Raw genomic sequence first — 25,411 nt, forward strand, 5'->3', positions numbered from 1 at the left:
CTGTCACCATCTTACATGCTGTGATTGCAGCCATTCCCCAACTCTCTGTGAATGGGACTCATGGCCATTGATCAGTGGTTGTTGATCAATGGTCATGAGAATTTGCATAATTAAGATTAAGGAACTGACCTCCCAGCCCATTGTTCCTTCAGTGGGCTGGTTTCAGTCATTATGCAAATGCACTGTTTATAAGATTGAAACCTGCAGTCAGCTGAGACTGAAGACGTCACCTGGATGAGTGACGAAACGTTTCTCCCACAAAACGCTACGTCCAGATGAACAGAATCAACTTTTGGAGATCCATAAAACCTTCTTCCAGTCTTCAGTAGTCCAGTGGTGGTGTTTCCTGGCCCAGACAAGCCTCTTTGTCTTATTCTGACGTTTTAGCAATGGCTTTCTTGGTGCAGCTCGTCCTGTCAAACCTGAAGTTTTCTCTTCACAGCTGAAACTGAGACTTGCTCAGCTGTCCTTGAAGCTGTTGTCCCGTGAGCCGCCATCACACAAGCTGTTAACTCTCAGAAACTTGTCCTCTGATTCAGTCGTGTCTTTGGGTCTGCAGACCTCAGTGCGCTTGATGGTGAAGGGAACTGTACTCACTGACACTTTGACTTTCTTTGCAGAAACCACATCACTACCTTTATACCATAAATGGAAAAACTGGGGTGTTCTAAAACGTTTGACCGGTTGTGTATCTGAATCAAAAACAACACGCTGCTAGCCAACCCTGGTTTATATATATCTTAGCCAAAACTTAAAGGAAGAGTGAAACACAGGTGCACACATACACACACCAGATTGCACATGCAAGATACAAAACACACCCAAACCAACACTAAGTGAATGCAGCTAGGCATGCATATATGGAAACAAAACTTTGTATTCTCTTTAGATTGGATTTAGCAGACAAGGCAGATGGTCACATATAGCATTCATTAAAAAAACACATAAGGAAGTACATTAAAAAAGGGTGGCTGGTGCTATATATGCTTGATCTCTGTATGATTTTTTTTCTTTTACCTGCATAAAATTCAGGACCATATACGGCTCCAACCATTGGATTCAGCTTCCAGCCTGCACAGGAGACACACATGCAAGAAAAACCGCACACACAGGATAAACGTTAGCATTGCTGCATGAAGCTGCACCTCTCTGGGGCTATATAACAAACCTTTTCCTTTGAATCACTTTGCTCTTATCTTTTGTAAGTGCAAATGCATCATTAATTAGAAACAGAATCACAACCCTTTAATTGTCATTAAACATCGGATGTTCAACAAAATTAGAAGCAACTCTCTGGTCGCAGCATTTAGAATAAAAAACAATAAAAAACAAATAATTGCTGACAATAAAAACAAATCTAAACAAACCAACTATGCAGAAGTGCAACGTTTATACAAATGTGTTGCTCTGAAATATTGCACTCGTCTTGTGTGGTGGTGATGCGTATGTTTATGTGTGTGTCCTAGCCTTTTGTTTACCAAAGACAAATAAGATTGTCTGGCGGCAGTGATTAGTGGGCAGTCCTGGGATGGTGATGAGGTCAAACATGTGAACAGCAGTACTGCACAGAATGAACCTGGCTGCAGCACAGGGGGTAAAGCAGGTTGTCTGTTAGGTGGAAAGTTGGTGGTTCAATCCCTGGTACTAACCTCAAGGTGTTCTTTGTATCCACTGGAGCAGCGGTCCCCAACCTTTTTTTGCGCCACGGACCGGTTTATGCCCGGTACCGAAAAAAATAAGATTTATTCATAACACACGTGAAAAGACCCAGGAAAACCGAGTTAACGATAAAAACAATAACAAAATAACGCTGAAAACTGATAAAAACCCTGAAAACTATACATTTCACACCTGAGCCTCAACTCTCACGGCCCGGTACCAAACGACTCACGGACCGGTACCGGTCCGAGGCCCGGGGGTTGGGGACCGCTGCACTGGAGTGTGACTTTTAGCTAGAATGCACTTCCATAGAAATAAAAAGTGCTTCGGTGAATGAAGCAAGTTGTATAAAGTGCTTTGAGTGCTAATGCAGACTAGAAAAGCACTATTTAAGAAGCAGTCTATTTACCATTTTTTGCTCCGCTGATATGAACTATTCAGTCTTTTTCCAACCACAGTGAGAGCTTCGTTCGGATTGCAAGCAATAAGTTAAATCCTTTCTGCGAACACTCTGCCAGGACTGAGGTTCTGTTGCCTTCTCCAGGTGGAGGCCTCTCTGCTCTCACACCTGAGTGCTTCATAGCTGAGTGTCTGAGCGGAGGCATCACTCCAGGCCAGAGAGGAGCCGATACCCCAAGTGGAGTTTAAGTATTTTGCATTTCTTTCATGAGTGAGGGGAAAGGGGAGCGGGAGAATGACAGACTGATTGTGGCCACACCTGAAGCCACTGCATTGGTCTGCAGTGGTGAAGAGAAAGCTGAGCATGAAAGTGAAGCTGCTGATTTACTGGTCAAGCTACATTCCAACTGCCAACAATGACTACAAGCTGTTCAGCTGTGTGGCAGGCACTGTAGGACCCAATTGCAGGACTCCATGACAACAGACTAACTTAAAGAGACAGCTTTATTGTTATTTAGAAACTCTAAAAGAAATACAAAATACAAATACTCAGAAAAGGAAGAAACTTGGAACTTGGAACTAGAAAAACGTGGAAACTCTGAGGGAAAACTTGGAGGACACAGGGATACAAGAGGGAGAGCAAAGGAAGACTTAGACAACATACTGTATACACAGCAGGTAAATGGATAATACAACTGAGAGGCACCAGGAATAAAGACCATGAACTGAAGACTGTGGAGCTCAAACATAAAACGAACCAATAGAACAGGAGCACTACAAAAACAAATTAGAAAAAACCCTAAAACATCCCAAAAACTCAAAAATCTGAGTCAGTGATCCACGGACCATGACAGCTTTGGAAAGTGGCCAAAAAAATTAGATTTCAGATTAAAGTGGAGAAAATTAATTTTCTCTGCAGAGTGGCTGAGCTCTTTCTTAGTAAGAGTGTGATGAGTTCAGTCATTTTGGAGGGACTTAAACAGTACAGCTGTTTGGGGATCTGACCAGACGATCTTCCTTGGCACCTCCTAAGTGCCATGTCCTACTGGGACTACCATAACTCTCGCTGGCTTTGGAATGCCTCAGCAGCTTCCCGTTTTTACCATATTGATGGTAAATGGCAATGTGAAGTGGGCTTGATAGCAAAAGACTTTGAGGTGACAGACTGAAGAGACTACCAATAAAGATGTGTGATGTCAGGGCTCATTTTCTATGGCTCTGCACTAATAGGACAGCGGTGTGGTGTATCTGTAGAGGTACTAACACGTCTGACCACTCCCCCCTCACATTATCTGCTTTCTTTTCAGTGCTTTCTCCTTCCATCATCACAAAAGTGTGTGTAAGTGATGGAGGAGAGAAGCATGTACTCTAAAGGCCCTTCTCTCCCTGTTTACGAATGAGTCCTGGCTCTTTTTATTGGCTCTATTCCTTTATCCATTCACTGTGTCATCTATCACAGCATCATGCTGTGTACCACATTCTCCATCTACTTGAAATCCCTCCTCTCAGCTCTGATGGCCCTTTCTCTTTGCTGCTCTTTTCTTTTACCTTTTTACCGTCCATACGTGCCTTAGATTTCAGTTTGCTATTTGTGTGATGTTTAATGCAAAATGTAATGCCTCTTGATAAATATTGGTTTCATTAATCAAATGTTAATCGGTTTGGCATTAAGGCACAATCTGGTGCCTATTTGTATCTTTTAACCTTCATTCCACTCAAGCTTAGTCTATGAAAGGCTAATTGTTTACGTCTCCTCTTAAACAGCTCAAAAAGGTTCTTGTTAAAAACAGTGAAGAAAATACAGAGAACTCATGATAAGGAGAAGAAGACATGAGAGTGGTAAAAACATGAATGGAAACTTTACCATTTGTGTAAGGGTTTGCCATCTTTTTGTTGGTCATTACTCTGGCGGTGGCATTGTTCACCTGTCAGCAGACAAAAAGAAGGTTTTATAATACGACAGTGTAAGATACACAAAATTAAACATACACAAAAAAGCAAAAACTGAGCTTACAATTAATAACTGCTAATATAACCACTCTCCATGCAATGCTGGTATTTTGTCAATTCAACAAGTGAGGGTACATGCACTCAGTCTAATTGAAAGAATCAATCATAACATTCAACATCAGATAAAGAAAAAGAAAAAATACAACAGGGAGAAAAATTTATAAAACAAATTGTTGTTTCAATGTCATATCTTAAAATATTTTGGGGTTATTTATGTTTCAAAATGCAGTTTCCATAATAATGTTAGTGTTCCTGTTTCTCTGATATGCATGCTGCTAATTCCACTGCTTTGTAATACTATACAACATCTGACTTATATTCCTTTAGAAGGATATAACTCGCGTTAATCAAGAGCACACTTATGAATACGGAAATTAGTCCCCTGTTCTATCCCCACTAACCTGTCAACTGATCACATACATCTGACTGTCTCAACAGCATTAGGCTGCTCCACACAACAAAACCTGTAATGCTGGAGTATGTTCAGCCCTGAAAACTGATTCTGAAGAGGAAAACGGATGTTTATGACTCAGTGCTGGCATTATACACATTACAGTAATCTGTGGTTGTTAGCTGTTTCATTATGTATCTTCTAGTTCAGCAACTTCTAGTCCGGGCAACAAGATTAAAGCCTGAATATCATCTGTGATTTATTTTTACCTGGTCCCATTTCTATCTAAGAGCATAACAAGTTGAACTTGCCCTCAGCAGAGTACACCCGTCATGCAACTGCCCGAATATCAGTTACAAGTATTTGCGACAAACTGGATGTAAACTGACAGATTTTCCAAGTCAGTATTTTCAAAGTAGAAGAACTTCCCGTTTAGACATTAGTCTTAAATATTTTAAAACTGAAAATTATGAAGCGTGGAAAGACTGTGAAACTTAAACTTGAGGTGCCAAGGATAAGGAACTACCGGAGAATAGTTTTAACAAGGAGCAAAGGACTAGCAGTGGGAAAATACTGTAAAATACATATTTCTAATTTAAATAAAACACAAACACATAAAACAAAGAAAACAAAGAAAAATCTCATGCACATGGCACAGGCACAAGTATACGTGAGAGGAGGCAAAATGTATCAAAAACACTACCACAGTGCTGAATCGGTGTCTTTCTCACACACGCACACTTACGGATCAGGTTCAGCATGCAGCGTTCAAGGTGCAGCAGGCAGGGAGAGAGGTGGAGGAAATGATGAAAGAAAAGAAGAAAGGGGTGGAGTAAGTGAGGAAAGTGGGGAGTATGTCAGGAAATATTAGGCAAGCGAAAAAGGGAAAGAGATTCAAGGGGAGGAGAAGGGGAACAGCAGAAGAGGGGGAAAGGAGTAAAGGGAGACAGGAAGCACCTCTATTTTTCGTCCCTCTACGATTGTACCATTTAGTTTCTCCCGTGCATGGTCAGCATCTGCACTGGTTTCAAATGTTACAAACCCAAAACCCTGCAGTGGCCAGGAGGTGGGGTTGAAAAATCAAGCAACAAAAGAAGGACGTCCAGAAGTAAGATGATGAAACAAACAGGGGAAGATAGAGAGAAGAAAAAGACATAAAGGACAGATGAGAGAGCTTCAGGTCTGAATCACGCAGAAAAGCCAGAGAGATGTCACGCTGATCACACAAATATGGGAAATAGCTGGAGTCACACTGAAGAAAGGTGGAAACACAGGACTTAGATGTTCATGTCATTATATATACACGTGTGTTGTTGTGTGTTTGTGTGTACACGCGTACATGCGCATAGTTCTGTTCACTTCATTTCAGTTTTATTTATATAGTGTTAAATCACCACAACCATTGTCTTGAGGTGTCCACAAATAGAGATAAAACAGAGAAAACCCCAACAATCATACGACCCCCCATGAGCAAGAGCTTTGGCGGCAGTGAGAAGGAAAAACTCCCTTTGCACAGGAAGAAACCTCCAGCAGAACCAGAGTCAGGGAGGGGCGGCCATCTGGCACGACTGCTTGGATGTGAGGGGAGAAAGACAGAACCAAAACATGGTGTGGAAAAGAGCCAGAGATTAATAATAACTAATGATTACATTCAGAGTGATGTGTAAGCACATAGTGAGTAAAATGATGAATCAAAAAGAAACAGTGCATCATAGGATGCCCCTAACAGCATAGCCCTATTGCAGTGTAACTAAAGGAGGGTTCAAGGTCACCTAATCCAGGCCTAACCTAAAGTTTTATCAAAAATGAAAGATTTAAACCCAATCGTAAAAGTAGAGAAGATGTCTGTCTTCTGAATCCAAAGTGCGAGCTGTTATCACAGGACAGGGGTCTCAATGTCATGCTTAGTCTTGTGGCAGGCAGGATGTAGGACCCAAATGCAGGACTCGAGACACGTGGGGATGAACTAAAGGAGGCAGCTTTATTGCGCTGTGAAAAACTCAAATACTAACTACAAGAAACAAAGCATAACACCTAGAAACTAGGAAACCAAGAACCCAGGAAACTAGAAAACTAGAAACAAAGAAACTAGAGATTAGGAGTTGACGAGAAACAACAATGGAAACCAGGAGCACGGAGAAACATGCAGCAATGTGAGGTAATGATGCGACAACGGGCAGAGGAAAACACAGGGCTTAAATACACAAGGGAGTAATGAGGGAATGAGACACAGGAGAAGAGCACAGCTGGTAATCACACATAATGAGAAGGAGGGGAAGCAAAAGTGAAAACAGTGAGTATGGAGCCAGACTGTCAAAGTAAACCAGGAAACACAAGACAGCATAAAGACGCAGACGTGACACTGAGACATGGAGACATGACAGACTGGGGACACATGGAGACAAGCGTGACGGGACATAAAACGTGCAACATGGAAAGGCATAGTAACAGAAAGCTAAAGACTAGAAACTAACATACACGAAGAACAATAAGAACCAAACCCATGAATAACACTAAATCAAAGAATATAAATTAATCAAAAACACAACACTGGGTCACAGACACAGTACTGTGACACTGAAAACTGAAGGCTCTGCCTCCCGTTCTACTTTTAAACACTCCTGGAACCACAAATATGACCACAGTCTGAAGCGAAGTGCTCTGTTGGGGTGATATGTTATTATGAGGTCAATGCGATGAGAAGAATTTTAAATTCAATTCTGGATTTATAAGTGAGCCAATGAAGATACGTCAGTGTAGGAGAAATATGCTGTCAATATTCTTTCTGTAACATTTTGGATCAACTGATGTCTATTAGACAGATATAATTCAAACCACCACGACACAGTACCTGTAATACCTACAGTGTGCTATAATTGCAGAAATAAAATATAGACAACAGTATCGAACGCTGCACTGAGGTCTAGCAGGACAAGCACAGAGATGAGTCCACTGTCAGAAGCCATAAGAAGATCATTTGTAACCTTCACTAAAGCTGTTTCTGTGCTGTGATGAGCTCTGAAACCTGACTGAAACTCTTCAAATAAACCATTCCTCTGCAGATGATCTGTTAGCTGTTTGACAACTACTCTTTCAAGGATGTTTGATATGAAAGGAAGGTTGGAGATTGGCCTATAATTAGCTACGACTGCTGGGTCTAGAGATGCTTTTTGAGTAAAGGTTTCAATGCTCAGGACTTCTTTGAGCAATCTGGCAGGATTGGGGTCTAAAAGACATGTTGATGGATTAGAGGAACTAATTAGTGAAGTTAACTCAGAAACATTTAAATTTTGTTTGTGAAGAAGAAAAGAGCAATTCAAATCTTCCTGGTGGAAGAGAGGGTTATTTCTCTGCGCCTTTGGGTTGGGGAACGGGTTATGACGGTCGTCTGTGCTTATCAGCGAATGATGGTTCAGAGTACCCGTCCTTCTTGGAGTCCCTCGGCAGGGTGCTGGAGGCTCCACATGAGGAGTCTGTTGTCCCACTGTGAGAGTTCAAAGCTGATGTGGGCAATAACAGTGAGTCCTGGAGGGACATGACTGGGAGAATCGGCCTGCCAGATCTGAACCTGAGCGGTGTTTTGTTACTTCTGCGCAAACCACAGTTTGTCCATCACAAACACCATGTTTGAGCATGAGGGTTACATGTGGCAACAGGACACTCTAGGCCAGCGGTCCCCAACCCCCGGGCCTCGGACCGGTACCGGTCTGTGAGTCATTTGGTACCGGGCCGCGAGAGTTGAGGCTCAGGTGTGAAATGTTTGGTTTTCAGGGTTTTTATCGGTTTTCAGCGTTATTTTGTTATCGTTTTTATCGTTAACTCGGTTTTCCTGGGTCTTTTTACGTGTGTTATGAATAAATCTTATTTTTTTCGGTACCGTTACTAGTTTTATTTTGTTGTATTTATCTGCGACACCTTAAAGGCCGGTCCGTGAAAATATTGTCGGGCATAAACCGGTCCGTGGCGCAAAAAAGGTTGGGGACCGCTGCTCTAGGCCGCAGGTTAATGGTCAGTTTTGTAATTGTATCATCAGATCTGGGGCCATATGTTTTGGACACTCGGGTAAAGAGAGGGGCTGAGCTGTCAACTGATCACCACCTGGTGGGGAGTTGGATCAGGTGGCAGAGGAAGATGCTGAACAGACCTGGTGTGCCTAAACGTATAGTGAGGTGTGAGGAGTGAGTCAGTGCCTGTCGTGGTGATAACTACTGAGCCAAATGGTGGACACCAGAGGTGAAGAGAGCCACCAGACTGAAGAAGGAGTCCTATTGGGCTTGGTTAGCCTGTGGGACTTTGGAGGCAGCTGATAGGTACTGACAGGCCAAGCGGAGCGCTGCTTGGGCAGTATCTGAAGCAAAAACTCGTGTGTGGGAGGAGTTTGGAGAGGCCATGTAAAAGGCTGCCTCAAAGAGATTCTGACAAACTGTCAGGCAACTCAAGAGGGGAAAGCACTATAGAGTCTGGGGACAAGAAGGACAAGTCGTCTGTCTCTTGGGGTGAGGTCACTGAGGCGGTTACACAACCCCTTGGTGGCAGAGCCCCTGGGGTGGATGAGGTTTGACCTAAATTCCTGAAGGCCCTGGATGTTGTACGGCTGTTTTAATTGACGTGCCTCTACAATGTTGAGTGGAGATCAGGGGTGGAACCTCTGGGTGTGTGCCAACTACAGGGGGATCACACTCCTCAGCCTCCCTGGGAAAGTCTATGCCAGGATGCAGGGAAGGAGTGTCCGTCCGTTAATCGAACCTTGGATACAGGAAGAACAATGCGGTTTTTGTCCTTGTCATGTAATACTGGAAGAGCTCTTTATCCTCTCAAGGACACTTGAGGGTGCATGGAAGTTTGCCCAACCAGTCTATATGTGTTTTGTGGACTTTCAAAATGCATTCAGCCATACCCCTCGGGGTGTCCTGTAGGAGGAGCTTTGACGGTATGGGGTGTCTGTCCCATTGTTATGGGCCATTCAATCCTTATACAACCTTTGCAAGAGCTTAGTCCACATAGCCGGCAATAAATCAGAGTCATTTCCAGTGGGTGATGAACTCTTCCAGGGCTGCCCTTTGTCACCAATTCTGTTCATAATTTTTATGGACAGAATTTCTAGGTGTAGCCTAGAAAGGCTTCCACTTGGGTGGTTTCAGAATCTCATCTCTGCTTTTTGCAGACGATATGGTTCTGTTGGCTTGATCAGGCGATGGCCATTCACAGCCGACTGTGAAGCAGTAGGAATGAGAATCAGCACCTCCAAATCTGAGGCCATGGTCCTCAGCTGGAAAAGGGTGGAGTGCCCACTTCAGGTCAGGGACAAGTTCCTGCTCCAAGTGGAGGAGTTTAAGGATCTTGGGGTCTTGTTCACAAGTAACAGGAGAGCAGGAGATTGATAGACAGATTGGTGCTGTGGCTGCAATGATGTCCGTCGTGTTGTAGAGAGAGCTGAGTGTAAAAGTGAAGCTCTCAATTTACGAGCTGAGGGTAATGTATATAAAGCGCCTTGAGGCAACTTTTGTTGGGATTTGGCGCTATATAAATAAAATCGAATTGAATTGAATGGTGGAAAGAACAAGATCACAGATACAAGCGGTGGAAATGAGCTTCCTCTGAAGGGTGGCTGGCCTCTCCATTGGAGATAGGGCGAGGAGTTCGGCCATGCGGAAGGGGCTCAGAGTAGAGCCGCTGCGCATCCACATTGAAAGGAGCAGTTGAGGTGGTTCAGGCATGTGACAGGGATGCCTCCTGGGCACCTCTTGCGTAAGGTGTTCAGGGCAAGTCTCACTGGGAGGAGGCCCCGGGGCAGACCCAGGACATGCCGGACAGATTATATCTCTCGGCTGGCCTGGGAACACCTTGTACCATACCAGCACATTAAAGGAATGCTTGGCTCAACAGAGCTCCGATTTTTGTGTCAGTCTGGCTACAACCGATCAATGGTACTTGAAATTGTACTTGCTCATAGGTGGTCAAATGATAATTGAGATTCTCTCTCCAATAGTGTAGGATCTTTCTCTTGTAATCAAAAGCACCTTGAGAAAACTTTTGCTGTCAAAAAGTGCAATATAAATAAAACTGAAGTGAACCTGAAGCTCCACCTTTAGGTTTAGACCAGGGGTGTCAAACTCATTGCGAGTCACATTTAGCCCACTTTGATCTCTTTCTGTCAGTGCAAAAAAAGACACATATTTAACAGTTTTTCTACATGATGAAGAAAAATTTGCTATGACAAAGAAGGAAATCTTCAGCATGACTCTTTGAACTTTAACTGTACAAAATAAATGTGTAAAATTACAGAAAAAGCTTTGGTAGCTCATTACGCGGAACTATCCAGTTTTTTGTTTTTGTTTTTATTTTTTTGTAGTTGTAAAAAGAAAGAGACATTTCAACAGAAACTTTTCTGTTTTTGCACAAAGTTACAGAGTTTTTATTAAGGACAGAGGTAAGTGTTTTTTAATTTGGCATAATTTGCAAAAGTTGAAATTTCTTTGGTGTTTAATAGCAGAAATGAGTGTTTCTTGTCAGATGTAATTTCTGGGGGACAAAAAGAGCGACTGCCAACACTGCACACAGCAGTGGATTGGTGTGTATTAAGCAAGCAAATAATGCAGAAAATAAAGATTTGTGGCGGGAATTAAACTGAGAGATAGAGAGCTGTGCAGGAATTTATTGAGGGGAAAGGAAGAAAGCAAAAGTAAGAATGAATTCATTACAATGTTACTCAAACATGAAGTGTAGTTTTGATCTTCTTTGCTGCTGGTTCAGTGAAACCTGCAGTTACAATCAGTAAAATGTCAGCACCTGACTGCATGTCCATATGTGTTTTGCCGCGCTTTGTGTTTACATCTTCTTGCGGAATCTGTTTACCTCTTTAATCATTTGCTGTTTTAGCTGTTTGGTGGTTGTTGACATGGTTTTGTGGGCTTTTAGCTGAGATTCTGATGCTTCTGTGGATATCACACGTCTATATTGGAATAACAGTTCATCCTGTTAAACCACATGTACTCCCTCTCGCCTCGCTATCGGTGGCATTGGGTTCCAACAACTTAATTGTTTATTACTTAATTACTGTGTATAGTATGAATGGTCATGGGAGGTTTTTATCAGTAGGAAAAGCTGTAAAACTTGAAAATACAGTTAAAAGTCCAAAACCCATGCTTGTGCTTGTTTGTGATTAGCAGCAAGTCAAACAGGTTAAGAATAAAAATTGCTTCAAGTGGTCTCTTCCTCACTCGCTTATTGGGACTGCTGTCGATCCTGTACTTCTCCACAACTGGTGCTGGTACATTAAATTCTGTTCAACAAGGTGCACGAGCACACAGGGGAAGTATGGGAGGAGGTTGGGTTGGACAATCCAGTGTTAGGAATACATATGGACTGATAGGTTGCTTTCAGTGCTTCTAGGGCCAGTGTGCAGCGAGTGGTCTGTAGTCTGTACAATTAAATCGAGAAAAGAATAAAAAATCATATTAACCCATCGGCTAACAAATGCGTCAGCACACTGGGCAAATGCGCAGTATATAAGATTACCAGTCCAGTTCTGCCATGACACGAAGAATACTAGAATCCTACTGTCATCTTAAAAAATAGCAAAGATTCATTGTTTGTCAAAATGTACGGCAGGTAAGTAGAGTGCCGAAGCCGCCCGGAGGAACATGTCGCTGATAGGACAGTAATTACTGTTAGGCAGCAGGAATGAGCTGTGATGACAATGAGAGAAGTGAAGGACTGCAAGAGAAACGCAGGAAATGGGACAAATACAATCAGCAGGAACATTTTATGTTTGTTTGAGGTGTGTTCATGAACGTTTTATTACATTGCACTTACCTTGGAGCCTCGTTCATTAAAAATAATCTCCACGTCTAAAATCTTTCCAAATTGCTGAAGAAGGGAAGAAGGTGGGCGGGGCATAAAGACAGAGAAAGAAAGACGGAGAAAATAATTAGACTATAACACAAGAAATACTTTATTTATGTTTAGGAAAATCCCCTACTGCTTTCTCCAGCTGGAAAATTAAGTATTTTAAAACTTTAAAATATAGTTTAAAATCTTTAAAAAAAGACAAGTAGTCTGTACCAATAATAGCATTAGGAAATTATCCATTCACTCTTAGTGCTGTTTAATGATGTGTTTGGCTGATCATAGTAATAAAGAGAAAAATGAGCACCGTGGGAAGGCAGTAGGCAGTTGAGTAGCAACACCCCATCATGGCTATTTGTTTTCTTAGTATGCATACCACCACTGCAACTGCCTGCCAGATCTCACCTAATCATGCATTTGGCTTCTACAGCTTCCCACATAGCAAAATTGGTATGGCCTGGATCTGGCCCACACAATGTGCTTACACATGGCCCAAATATCGCGAAGAATGACGGCCCTTTGGTGGCCCACATCTGGTTTGCCAGTGGTGACCCACACATGGGCCAGCACAAGGCCAGTTGCAGACACACTGCTGGCCCTGTGCTGGCCCAGAACAGTTTCAGCTCTGGCCCCAGATGTCAGCCTAATGTGTACCTTAATCAAGCCAGTAACAACAAGTAATAACAACATGTGCCAGAACATAATAGTGCAAAAGCAACATGACGAAACTCTGTTCAGACAGTGAATGGACCGATTCTTATATAGCACTTTTCTACTCTCACAGATTACTCAAAGTACTCTATACAACATGCCACAGTCACCCAAACACACACTTTCTCTAAACTGAGTGCTTCACGACTACATTCATACACATTCAGACTCTTGACATGCAGACTGGAGGAGCCAGGGATCGAACCACTAACCATCCAATCAGTCGGTGACCTGCTCTACCTCCTGAGCTACAGCCACCCACTGGCAACGTTGAGTAAACCCTCACTAGGTTTTGGATAAAGTGTACACTCACAAACCTGTCAAACCTGCATTTGAAACATTGGCTACCATAGCAGTATAGTATTGCAACATGGCATTTGGGTCTTCTTACTAAAATAGGAAAATAAATAGTGCCATGATTGCCAGACCTGGCCCACATCTGGGTGACATACACCCTGCCATGACACCTGTCAGTCAGAATGCTATGAGCCTGGGCCACATCAACCAACCACAATCAGGCCAGATGTGGCATGCCATCACATAAACAGTGCCATCTATGCCAGGCCTGGCCCATATCTGGATGACATATCACTTACCCATGCCAGAAGTCAGCCAGCAGTGCCGGCTTGACACCAGGTTCGGGTCAGACCTGTCTGCTATGTGGGTTATCTTTAGATCTAAGTAATAGTTTTAATTAGCTCCATGTTTCATTTTATTTGGCTAATTGCTGTGAACTGAGTCTACACACTCCGAAACACTGATGTCTGTGGTGAGTGTGAGACTGTCAAAAATATAAATACACTAAACATGTAAACACACCAGTATCTGCAGCAGGAACAACTGTAATTTGAGCTATTCTTGGCTAGGTTATACAAAAGCGAGTTAGGAAAACATGCAATTAATTTGAACTGTAAAGTATTTGGGGCTGATTTATGGGTCATGACCAGTACAATAGAATTCTAAACCACTTTTTAAAAACAACAGTGGACAAAATACTGTACAAATCACCAAAAGAACACAAGGCAAAGCAACACAAACAATAATAAATACAAGGTAAGATCACACCACTCGCTCCTAAGATGTGCTTTAAAAATAGGCCACAAGGGGGCTGTCTTAACATGGGGAGGAAGGTAACTCCAACGTTTAGGGGCTATAGCTAAAAAAGATCAACTGTCTCTGCTTTTTAGTTAAGGTTTTGGGACTGCCAGGAACAGCTGGTCCGTGGATCGTATGGAGTCAGGAAGATATATAGCGTGGTACTCATCCATTAAGAGATTTTAAAATAAATAATAAAATCTTAAAAGGGATCCTGAAACAAGGAGGAGGCTAGGAGAGGCAATGTGCTCATGTTTGCAAGCACCATTTAAAAGGCCAGCAGTAGTATTTTGGACTAATTGCATGCGAGCAAGGAAATAGTTGCTAAGGCCAACATAAAGTGCATTCCAGTATTCCAGACGCAAAGAGACGCTTACTTAATTACAGAATGTATCTGCTTATCTAGCATAAAATCACAGTCACAAATGTGAGTTACTGTGGGTTTAACAGTAGGAGCCAGGTCAAATAGAGGATTGACACAGACACCACTGGACCTGAATACACAGTCTTAGTCTTTAGACACTCCAACAGTGGTTTAAGGGAGCTGACATTAATTCTTTTTAGTACATGTAAATTTGGGTTGTTGTCTGCATAAAAATGGTTGGCTAGGCCTCCCCAGAGTGAGAAAATAAAGATGAAAGACGAAACTTCTGTCAGTCTACATGAGAGAGGGACTGAGGAAGATACAGGGTCATCAAAGTGATAAATAGGACCTGAACCACTCTGTTTAACCTTATTGATGTCATGATGAATTTATGATGACTTACATTATATTTCCAAAAGTATTCAGTCATCTACCTTCAATCCACAATCCACATATTTAAGTGTCTTGTGCAGTGCAAATATGCTTAAAGTGATTTATTTGTGATATTATTAGTGACTTGTGATAAAGGGATTCGATTAGATGACCACACAGTGTAGTTGTGCAGTGGCCACTAGTGTAAACAAAGTCCAGAATGTCCAGTGTGTGTGTAAGAACCATATGTGTGGGTCAGTACTGTGTAGTGGTGTGATTGAGAGACCGTATCGCCTGCGGGAAGAAGCTCCTCCTCAGTCTCTCTGTGTTGGTCTTCAGGGAGCGGAATCGCTTTCCTGACCTCAACAGAGAGAACAGTCCGTTGTTGGGATGGCTGAGGTCCTTCACGATCTTCCTGGCCTTGGTCCAGCACCGCCTGCTGTAGATTGAGTGCAGGTCAGGGAGCTCGGAGCGGATGGTGCGCTCAGCTGACCGCACAACCCTCTGTAGAGCTCGTCTGTCCTGCATGGTGCTGTTCCCGAACCAGGTTGAGATGTTTCCCGTCAGGATGCTCTCTATGGTGCAGGAGTAAAAGTTCCTGAGCACCTTGGAGGGCAGTCGGAAGTCTCTCAAGTGTCTGAGGTGGTAGAAACGCTGTCGAGCCTTTTTCACCACGGTGTTGATGTGACAGGACCATGACAGGTCCTGCGTGATGTGAACTCCGAGATATTTGAAGCTGTCCACTCTCTCCACTGGGCACTCGTTGATGACAGGGGTCCGGTAGTTCCTCTCCTGCTTAGTGCTGAAGTCCACTATCAGCTCCTTTGTCTTACTGATGTTTAGAAGGAGGCTGTTCCTCTGGCACCAGTTCTCCAGATTCCTAATCTCCTTCAGGTAGGCCGCCTCGTTGTTGTCAGAGATCAGGCCCACCACGACGGTGTCGTCAGCAAACTTGATGATGGTGGTGGAGCTGGTAGTGGCCACACAGTCATATGTGTACAAAGAGTACAGCAGGGGGCTCAGAACACACCCCTGGGGGGCTCCAGTGCTGAGAGTGGTGGAGGCTGAGACATGTCCGCCCATCCTTACTGCCTGTGGTCTGCCTGTTAGGAAGTTGGAGATCTACTGACACATAGATGAGCTGAGTCCCAGGTGCTCCAGCTTGGTGGTGAGTGTGGAGGGAATTATGGTATTAAATGCAGAGCTGTAGTCTATGAAGAGCATTTTAACATAATTCCCCCTTCTAGTGTCCAAGTGAGTAAGTGATGTGTGGAGGAGATGAGAGATGGCAGGCTCCTAGAGTCACTCTGTCGGAGTTGTGACTCTAGTTTCCTCCCGTAGCGCTGCTTCGCCTCTTTCACCGCCTTCCGCACGTTATATGACGCAGCTTTGTACGGGTCCATGTCCCCCGTCATGAGTCCCGTGTTGTAGGCAGCGGTGTGGGATCTCAGAGCGTCGCGGATGGTTTTATCCACCCACACTATAAAGAAGGTAATGGTGGAATTGCTTAGGTTTGCAAAGCTGAAAAGTGCCACCTTTGGAGCAAACTGAACAGAGGATATTAGCACAAACACTTCATACCAACAATTGAGCACAGTGGTGGAAGGGTGATGATTTGAGCTTGATTTTAGCCACAGGACCTCAGCACTTTGAAGTCACTGAGTCAAATGTGGTCTTTCTGTGTACTGAAGTATTCTAGAGTCAAATGTGAGACTATCTTTCCAACAGCTAAAGCTTGGCCCAGATTGGCTCATGAAACAGGAAAATTAGCCAAATCACAGCAGCAAATCCACTACAGAATGGTTAAAAAAACAGAGAAGAATCAATGCTACTATGGCCCAGTCAAATGCAGATCTCAACCTGATTGAAATGTTGCAGCAGGACCTTAAGAGAGCCGTGAATTAACATAAACAGATGAAGAAAAAAACTTGGGCAAAACTTGTGAGTGAGCAAAATTCCTGGAAATATGTGGATGGAAGCAGTCACACTAAGACATGCACTCCAATGAATATTTAGTATGCAATGGAATTAAGGAGAATCTTTTCAGGACCTTAAGATCCCTCATCGGGGATTCAATGTGGATGTGATGAGCAACACTAGAGGACAACTTCAAGCCAATTGCCAAAAGCCAAACTTCAAAGTCAGAGTGTGAGCCAAGTCCTGCGGAGTCAGCTAAATTGGAAGAACAAGATCACACCATTAGATACCCTGCTGGGATAATAAGCTGGTCAACAAAGGAGATAGAAGCCACTGACAACAAGACAAGGAAGCTCCTTATCATGCTTGGAGGATTTCATCCCAAATCCAGCACCCTCAGGAGGCCAAGCAATAATAATACTAATGGATTGCATTTATATAGCGCTTCTCGAGGCCCTCGAAGCGCTTTACAATTCCACTATTCATTCACTTTCACATTCACACACTGGTGTAGGCAGCTACAGTTGTAGCCACAGCTGCCCTGGGACGCCTACTGGTCAACACTTCACTTTTTATTTTCAGCATTACTCAGATACTAGATGTTGGTATAAATCAATTTAACATAAAACATATTCAGAGATGGCGCTCTTTGCTTTAGGAGCAGCTGGGATGAACTCATGGCTTTGTGAACTAAGGCAGCACTAACTTTTTTCAGGCAATATGGTAATCTTTAGCCTTCTACTCTCCATAACTAGACCTTGAATCAAGTAGTTATTTCAATAAATAAATAAACATAAAAGACAGCATAGCAAAGGCAAGGCCACAGCACCAGCAAAAGTTCACCAGCAAAATCCATGTCAGGTCATACACAATTTGAATACATATTAAAATGTTATTTTTTGGTTAAGATGAGCATATTGAGCAAATTAAAAAGGAAAAAATATTTATAAAATATTGCTATTATTTTTCCAGTGCGAGACATAAAGCTTTGACTTTGTTCTGACTTATGAATTAATAGAATAATTAACTGCTTCTTTCTTTCTTTCTTTTTGTATATACATGTACAGTCTTAGTGTTAACCTTGTTTTTTGTATCAAAACTTACTCTGTGCAGTTTTAATTATGTGCTACAGGGCCTTTTTTTTGGGATGTGCATATTGTATAAAAATTTGGGATATTTTAGTTAGGATGCTTTTGCTCCTCTTCTGTAAATGATTGAGGTGAAACTATTTCTGAGGTTTCTTAACCAGGGTGGAGATATGTGATGAATTTACCTAAATAGGTTCACCTGTTCCACCTTAGCCCCACTATGTTTAAACATTCATGTCCTTTTCTACAAGAACAACAAGTAACTTCTCACTGTCTTGACATCCAGGTCTTTATGTCTTTAAGACATTCCTGTAGTTTAACTCATTGGTGTGTGTTATCTGGCTTCATGGACAGATAGAGTTGGGTGTCATCTGCATAGCAGTGTAAATGTATGCTATGTCTTCTAATGATGCTGCCTAAGGGAAGCATGTATAATGTAAACAGAATTGGTCCTAGCACTGAACCCTGTGGAACTCCATAATTAACCTCAGTGTGTGAAGAGGACTCTCCATTTACATGTACAAACTGGAGTCTATTAGATAGATATGATACAAACCACTGCAGCACAGTACCTGTAATACCTACAGCATGTTCTAATCGCTCTAATAGGATATTATGTATCGAACGCTGCACTGAGGTCTAGCAGGACAAGCACAGAGATGAGTCCACTGTCAGAGGCCATAAGAAGATCATTTGTAACCTTCACTAAAGCTGTTTCTGTGCTGTGATGAGCTCTGAAACCTGACTGAAACTCTTCAAATAAGCCATTCCTCTGCAGATGATCTGTTAGCTGTTTGACAACTACTCTTTCAAGGATGTTTGATATGAAAGGAAGGTTGGAGATTGGCCTATAATTAGCTAAGACTGCTGGGTCTAGAGATGGCTTTTTGAGTAAAGGTTTAACTACAGCCAGCTTGAAGGCCTGTGGTACATAGCTGATTATTAGAGATAGGTTGATCAGAGCTCTGACTGTTTGTCAGCCTGGCTACAGTGCTGAAGAGAAACCTGGGGTTGTTCTTATTTTCTTCAATCAGTGATGAATAGTAAAATGTCTGTTTTTTTCCAGGCTAAATGATGATCTTCCAAATTAGTGACATGCCATTTCTTCTTTAGCAGAGTTATACCAGGGAGATAACTAATGGTTAAATGCTGTATAAACACAGAGAGTGAAAAAAATGTTGAGTTAAGTCTATTCAATTCTAGTTTTTGAAACTAGAAGAATTAAGTTTTAAGCCATTAGGCGTCACTTTTGAGATCCGGAAACTACATCTATACTTACATACAATCAATCGTATGTCCTGTGTGTGTACATGCTTGCATATATTTGTGTTTTCCTGTGTGTAGGGATTTTTTCAATACAATCCTTCAGATGAAATCATCAAGAATTAAAGCAAATAACTGCATTACTTTGCTCAGCTAAATAAGCAGTCTCCATTAGTTCAAATTAGAGTTGTTTTGGAGGGAAGGCAGATGTGTTAAATCCAGGAAGCTTGTAAATGATCGTGTAAATGAAGACTTCTTATATAAATACTATTTGAGAAAGCTGACTGTAATTATGTTATTAAAACTAAACAATAAAATGTTTCTTACTTTTTTTTTTAAGATGATACAAAGTTTTTTATATATATTATTGTTTTGGTTAATTATTAAAGTAAGCTGAGTGAAAAATTGTCCTATTTTGTGGTATCTTTAGTTTGTTGTGCAGTATTTTTGGATTTCATTTAGGAAGATTTCCTTTTGTGCATTCAATAAATCACCCTTTAACCATCTTCATCTCTAAAGTAACGCTTTCTTGAGGTTTGTGTTGCTCAGAAATAAAACATGGCAAGATGTTAAAGAATTCTAATTTTGAACATTTTTTTAAATTTACTTATAGATGCAGAATCTTTTCCAATAAGTCAATATCATGTGAGTTTTGAAAAGATCTGGAGTAGCATCCGTGTCTAATGTTTTTAAATACTACATCAAACAAAAAACAAAAGTAGGGTAATTTTTAGTCATTAGGGTCATTTTAGTGACATGGTCCCTCTGTTGTCACTGTGGTGGCTCACTATTTTCTGTCTGTCTCGCTCCTCTTAGCATTCTCTTTCTCCTCTATTGTGTGTATGTGTGTTGCCTTCCTCTGGTTCCCACCTTCTGCTTCCTACTGTTTTGCTTCTTGCCGTCACATGAAAAACTTTCCTGTTGGTTCCTTGTTAGCTGATTGAGTTACCGCACTGAACACTAACGGAGTTACCGCACTGAACACACTGGGAGCAAAGGACGGGCACTATTGGGAAATTGCACTTTGGAGTGGATTGTCGGGCTTATCTGTCTATTTCACTGTAAATAAACGCACTGTTTTGCTGTGTTTCATTGCGGAACAGGGGCGCTTACGGGCTGACCCAGCCAAGGTCAAAGCTGTCGTGGAATGGCCCATTCCCAAGACCTGCAGGGAGTTGCAGAGGTTCTTGGGCTTCACCAATTTCTACTGCCACTTTATCAGGGATTTCAGCAAGGTAGCCCTTCCTCTAACCAACCTCACTTCTCCTAAGTTGTCCTTCCAGTGGTCCTCCGCAGCCCAGCAAGCATTTGATCGACTCAAGCACCTGTTTTCCTCGGCTCTGGTCCTCGTCCAGGTGGATCTCAGTCGGCCATTCATCATGGAGGTGGACGCGTCCGATTCAGGCATGGGGGCGGTTCTCTCCCAACAGGTCGAAGGCAAGCTACATCCCTGTGCCTTCTTCTCCCGTAGGTTGTCGCCAGCTGAGAGAAATTATGATGTGGGCGACCGGGAATTGCTCGCCATCAAGTTGGCTCTCAAGGAATGGCGGCATTGGCTGGAGGGCACTGAGCAGCCTTTCGTGGTGTGGACGGACCATAAAAACCTGGCGTATCTCCAGGCGGCCAAGCGCCTCAACGTATGACAAGCCAGGTGAGCCTTATTTTTTACTCGTTTCCACTTCTCCATTACTTACAGGCCCGGTTCTAGGAATACTAAGCCCGATGCGTTGTCGCGCCTGGGGTACCACCCCCCCCTCCTCTCCATCTCTGAGGGAGAGCTGGCTGTCCCCTCCGTCCAGCGGCATCTGAGATGCTGTCGTTGGGTCTGGCGGGCCACCCGAGCGGCGCTCCTGAGAACAGCTGAGCGGAACAAGGCATTGGCAGATCGCCGTTGCACTCCCGCCTCGGACTATCAGGTCGGCCAGCAGGTGTGGCTCTCCAGCAGACACATTCCCAAAGAAACTGACCCCTTGGTCTCTTGGCCCCTTCGCCATCCAGGAGGTCCTGAACCCAGTGATGGTCCGGCTGGCCCTTCCGTCTGCTACGAAGGTACATAACGTCTTCCATGTTTCTCAGATTAGGCCCGTCCGGACCAGCCCTTTGTCCCGGGGCTTAGAGTACGCTTGGGGAGTGTGATTGTGTGTACAGTGTCTCTTTATGTCTGTCTCCACGTTGGGTGAGTGTTGAGTAATTGCATATGAGAGCATGAGGGTGGGAATGGATGTTTGTATCTGTGTGTGCCTGTATGTCTGTGTCTATATGTCAGGTTGGGTATCAGACGCCACCTCTCTGGGGACATCTCAGGCCCTCCATGATATGGAGGCCCATCTCCCCCCACCACTCCCCCTGCCAGTGGCAGATGCCCTCAGACATCGGTGCGTTCGTGGGTCTTTGTGTCCAGGGATGGGCGTCCAGGTATGCACCGGCTCACTCCTGGTGGCTGCTTGTCACCCTTTAACGAGAAGTCTGGGCTTCTGAGAAGTCGCACCTGTCGTTCCAATCCCAGCGGGCAGAAATGGAGGGTCGTGTGCCTGGCGGGACTGTCAATCGAGGACGCTGAAGATATCTACCTATTCGGAACCATGATAACAGGGTTCTTGCTGATCGGAGCTGGCTTGGCCCTGGCTTATCGGAGAATTAAGAAAGCGGAACCAGCTGTTCAAACCTCCACAAGGCTGCCCGCTGGGATTGGAACGACAGGTGCGACTTCTCAGAAAGGGCTCACTGAAGGCAGCATGGTTAAGAGCTTGGAGGCGCTTACGACTGCAGTGAATGCTCAGAATAACACCTTTGAGCGTATGTATGTTGGATTACATCAGGAAAGAATCAACTCAGAACAACATCTCTGGGCGGAAGCTACATCTCGGATCAGTTGGCTGCGGTTGTGAGGTCTCAGAATCTGCTATGTGAGCAAAAAAGAGTGACAAGACCACAGAATCGACGGCTAATAACATCACGGAGAAGCTCGCAGCTATTAACGGGAGTGTTAAAAACAGCTTGAAATTCTCATGAGTTGTTTGCAAAAGAAAAATTACCATCATAATGCGGCTACCCCTTCGGCGCCAGCTGTGGGCTCAAGGCCAGAGCTCAAGGCCGGAGCTGAACAAACACTCCCTGATAACGACTGTGTTGAGTCTGTTCCTTCCCATTCCATGCAAGGCCACCTGGGTTGGCTGGAAGACTGTTTACTTAGCCTGGCAGGGCGAAGGACACTGTCTCAGCTGAACTATGGACACGCACACACATACATATACTGATACTGATAAGCACTCACTGATGCATCACCCTCCCTACCCCGGATCCATCGCCACCTCCAACGCTTACCTCCCCCATGATGTGGACATCGGGTCAGCTGGAGGCGCAGTCGAAGATTGCAGTGGTCCCAGATCAGATGTACACACTGGAACACTTTCCCATGTTGCTTGTCTGTGTTTATTGTGTTATGGTGTGTTGATACCTGTGCATTCCTGTATTATCCTTTTGTGTTGCACATTTCGATGTTTTTTTTCCCTCGCTACCTAGCCTGACCTGTCTCCCCAATGTGATGTTTGTGTATTGTATGTACGGTCGGCAAGGTCTGTCATCTCGGTTGTGGGCAAAAGACCTGCAACTGACAAATAAAGGCTATCTCATCTCTCAACTGATTCAGCTCGTTGGTGAATGCAGAGTCGGCGTTCATCGGCGCAGTGTCCCTGGCTTTGTAGTCCGTAATGGTGCGTAGTCCGTGCCACATACTCCGTGTGTCGCCCTGGTGGAAGCGGGACTCCACACGCTTCCGGTACCGGTGTTTGGCATCTCTCACCGCGTGCCGCATGCCGTATGAGGCCGCTTTGTAGGCGCTCATATCGCCAGTGGCGAGACCCGCGTTGTAGGTGGGGGTCCTGGTGTTCACTGCAGTGCGGATTGATCTGTCCATCCACGGTTTCTGGTTTGGGAATGTGGTGACTCTCGCAGTGGGGATAATCTCCTCCGCTAGCATATTGACGAAGCATACTGCTACTTCCGTAAACTCGTTGATGTTGACTGCACATGCTCTGAACATGTCCCAGTCGACGTCGTTGAGTGCGTCCTGTAGCGTAGCTTCTGATTGGGCAGACCACCGTTTCACCTCCCTCGTGGTTACTTCTTCCCTCCGTATGTTTTGTTTATACTGGGGAATGAGGAAGATGGCATTGTGGTCAGACTTCCCAAAAGCCGGGTGTGAGACAGCTTTGTAGCCCTGCTTGTATGGCGTGTAGCAGTGATCCAAAATTCGATCCCCCCTCAGCGGACACGAGACATGCTGGTAAAAGTTCGGCACGAGGTTTGTTTTATTAAAGTCTCCTGCTACAATGAGGGCTGCGCCCGGGTCCTTGTTTTGAAACGAACTCAGCACATCATGTAGTTCGGACAAAGCCATACCTGTGTCCGCTTGGGGTGGGATGTAGACCACCGTGGCGATGACCGAGGTGAACTCACGGGGCAGGCAGAAAGGGCGGCACTTAATGCTCAGGAATTCCAGATGTATCGAGCAGCCGCTGGAGAGAGCAGAAATGCTCCTGGCATCACACCACTTTCTGTTTACCATGAAACACACTCCTCCACCTTTAGTTTTGTTCGACTCTGCCGTTCTGTCCGTGCGGAGCACAAAAAATGAATCCGACAGAGTTACGGCCTGGTCCGGCACAGTGGGGGTCAGCCATGTCTCCGTGAAGCACAGAATGTTGCAGTCCCTCATGTCACGTTGGAAGGTGACTCTTGCTTTTAGGTCATCGAGCTTGTTCTCCATGGATTGTACGTTGGCCAGTAGGATACTGGGAAGTGGTGCGCAATGCGCCTGCTGTCTTAGTCTGTTCCTAATGCCAGTGCGTTTCCCCCGGCGCTTTTTTTTTTCCACGCCTCGGATGAGCGGCCCGTCCTTTGTTGTTCTCCGCGCCGCGTAGAATCTCTGGCGGCCAGGATGGTGGGGCTTAAAAGTGTCCAAGATTAGATGTGCAACCTTGTCACCGATGTTTACAAGTGATCTGCTGTCGTAGACTATAAAACTATATCCTCTATAGAGGATTTTGGAATGTAAACCAGAGCAAAAAATAAGTAAAAAACAAGAAAAGTGGATAGTCGGAGCGGAGCGGTCAGGAAGGCGTCTGGATGTGGCCGCGCCATCTTACTTGGATGGATGATGAACAAGGATCACTCAGAAGTGTTCGTCTATGCTCTGTGTCAGGCGCTTCAGTAGATTACTCGTGCTATTAACAGCAGCCGGTACTTTTTCTCCCCAGGACATATCTTACATATTACTTTAATATTCTTGTCTGCTTGTTTCAGAAAAGTGAAGAGACGGGAATATGTCTATTTCCTAAAACAGCCACACGCTTCAGCCGAGTCCGACATCTTCTGCTTTAGAATACGACTATGCAGCAAACTGGCGCGAAATGATGCGCACCTGCATTACAGCAATGTTAAAGCGGCAGAGTTTACTTCTACGTTTAGAACAGGGGTGGGCAACCTTTCCTCAGAAGTCAGTGTGCCATATGATTGCATTAGCAATAAATTTAATAACCCTCTATATTAACAGTTACACACTATATAGAAGAACTTTATAGAATTATATTTGTTCACAGATGTTGGCAGCTATCAGCGATCAGAAAAGAAAACATTGGTCCAAACACCTGAAAGTCCTGAAAACACATTGTGAATTCTGTCTCAAGTTTTTGAATGAAATGCGGTGCTGATGCTGTGCTGAGCGGACAGCTCCTGAAGCATTTGAAGTGTCTGAATGTGGAAATTTCAACATCGCTTGAAAAAACTGCCAGCTAACAACGTTCCTCTCACCAGTAGGCTAAGTTATTTTAGCCAATAACAAGTTGAATCTGGTAGTTGGGGTTGCTAAGATACCATCATTAAGAAGCGGCACAACTAATGTGTCTATGCGAGCTAATCTGCGATGAGCACCGCTGGCCCGGCCATTTATTTTTTAATGCACCTTCTCAGATTAATTCACTGTGTGTCGTGTCCAGGGCTGGACTGGGACAAAAAATTGGCCCGGGCATTTTGACTAGAGACCGGCCCCCCAGGTATTATAGGAAAAGCCATAAAGCCTTTGAATGAAAACAGACACTGTTGTGACAGTGATGTACACTGTCTTGTTGGTATATGTATGATTTCTATACATTTTACATCAGATAAAAACTTTGGTTGTAAGATTCAGATAATTATTTATTAAAAGCTAGAAATTTTAAATGAGAATAACAAAGAAAAGTATATCTTTGTGCCCCCCTCTCCCTGTTAATGCCCTTCCTGGCCCCCTGGCAACAC

General features: G+C 43.9%; 1 protein-coding gene across 9 annotated transcripts in view; it reads right to left on the bottom strand.

Annotated features, from left to right (window-relative positions):
• The window catches only part of LOC146382158 (RNA binding protein fox-1 homolog 3-like), a 530,501-nt gene that overhangs the window by 55,272 nt on the left and 449,818 nt on the right, over nucleotides 1-25,411 (bottom strand). For 8 of the 9 annotated variants that reach the window (XM_084938515.1, XM_084938513.1, XM_084938507.1 and 5 more), the window contains 4 exons: nucleotides 12,275-12,328; nucleotides 5,417-5,509; nucleotides 3,923-3,983; nucleotides 1,018-1,071 (listed from right to left, as the gene is read on the bottom strand). In XM_084938515.1, coding sequence (XP_084794641.1) covers nucleotides 1,018-1,071; nucleotides 3,923-3,983; nucleotides 5,417-5,509; nucleotides 12,275-12,328 — 262 coding nt within the window. The remainder of the gene's footprint in view (nucleotides 1-1,017; nucleotides 1,072-3,922; nucleotides 3,984-5,416; nucleotides 5,510-12,274; nucleotides 12,329-25,411) is intronic. The other variant, XM_084938511.1, reaches the window with a different exon arrangement.

The sequence above is a fragment of the Perissodus microlepis genome, chromosome 8 (assembly GCF_051167445.1).
Source record: "Perissodus microlepis isolate ML-2025 ecotype Zambia chromosome 8, ASM5116744v1, whole genome shotgun sequence".
Classification (NCBI taxonomy): Eukaryota; Metazoa; Chordata; class Actinopteri; order Cichliformes; family Cichlidae; genus Perissodus; species Perissodus microlepis.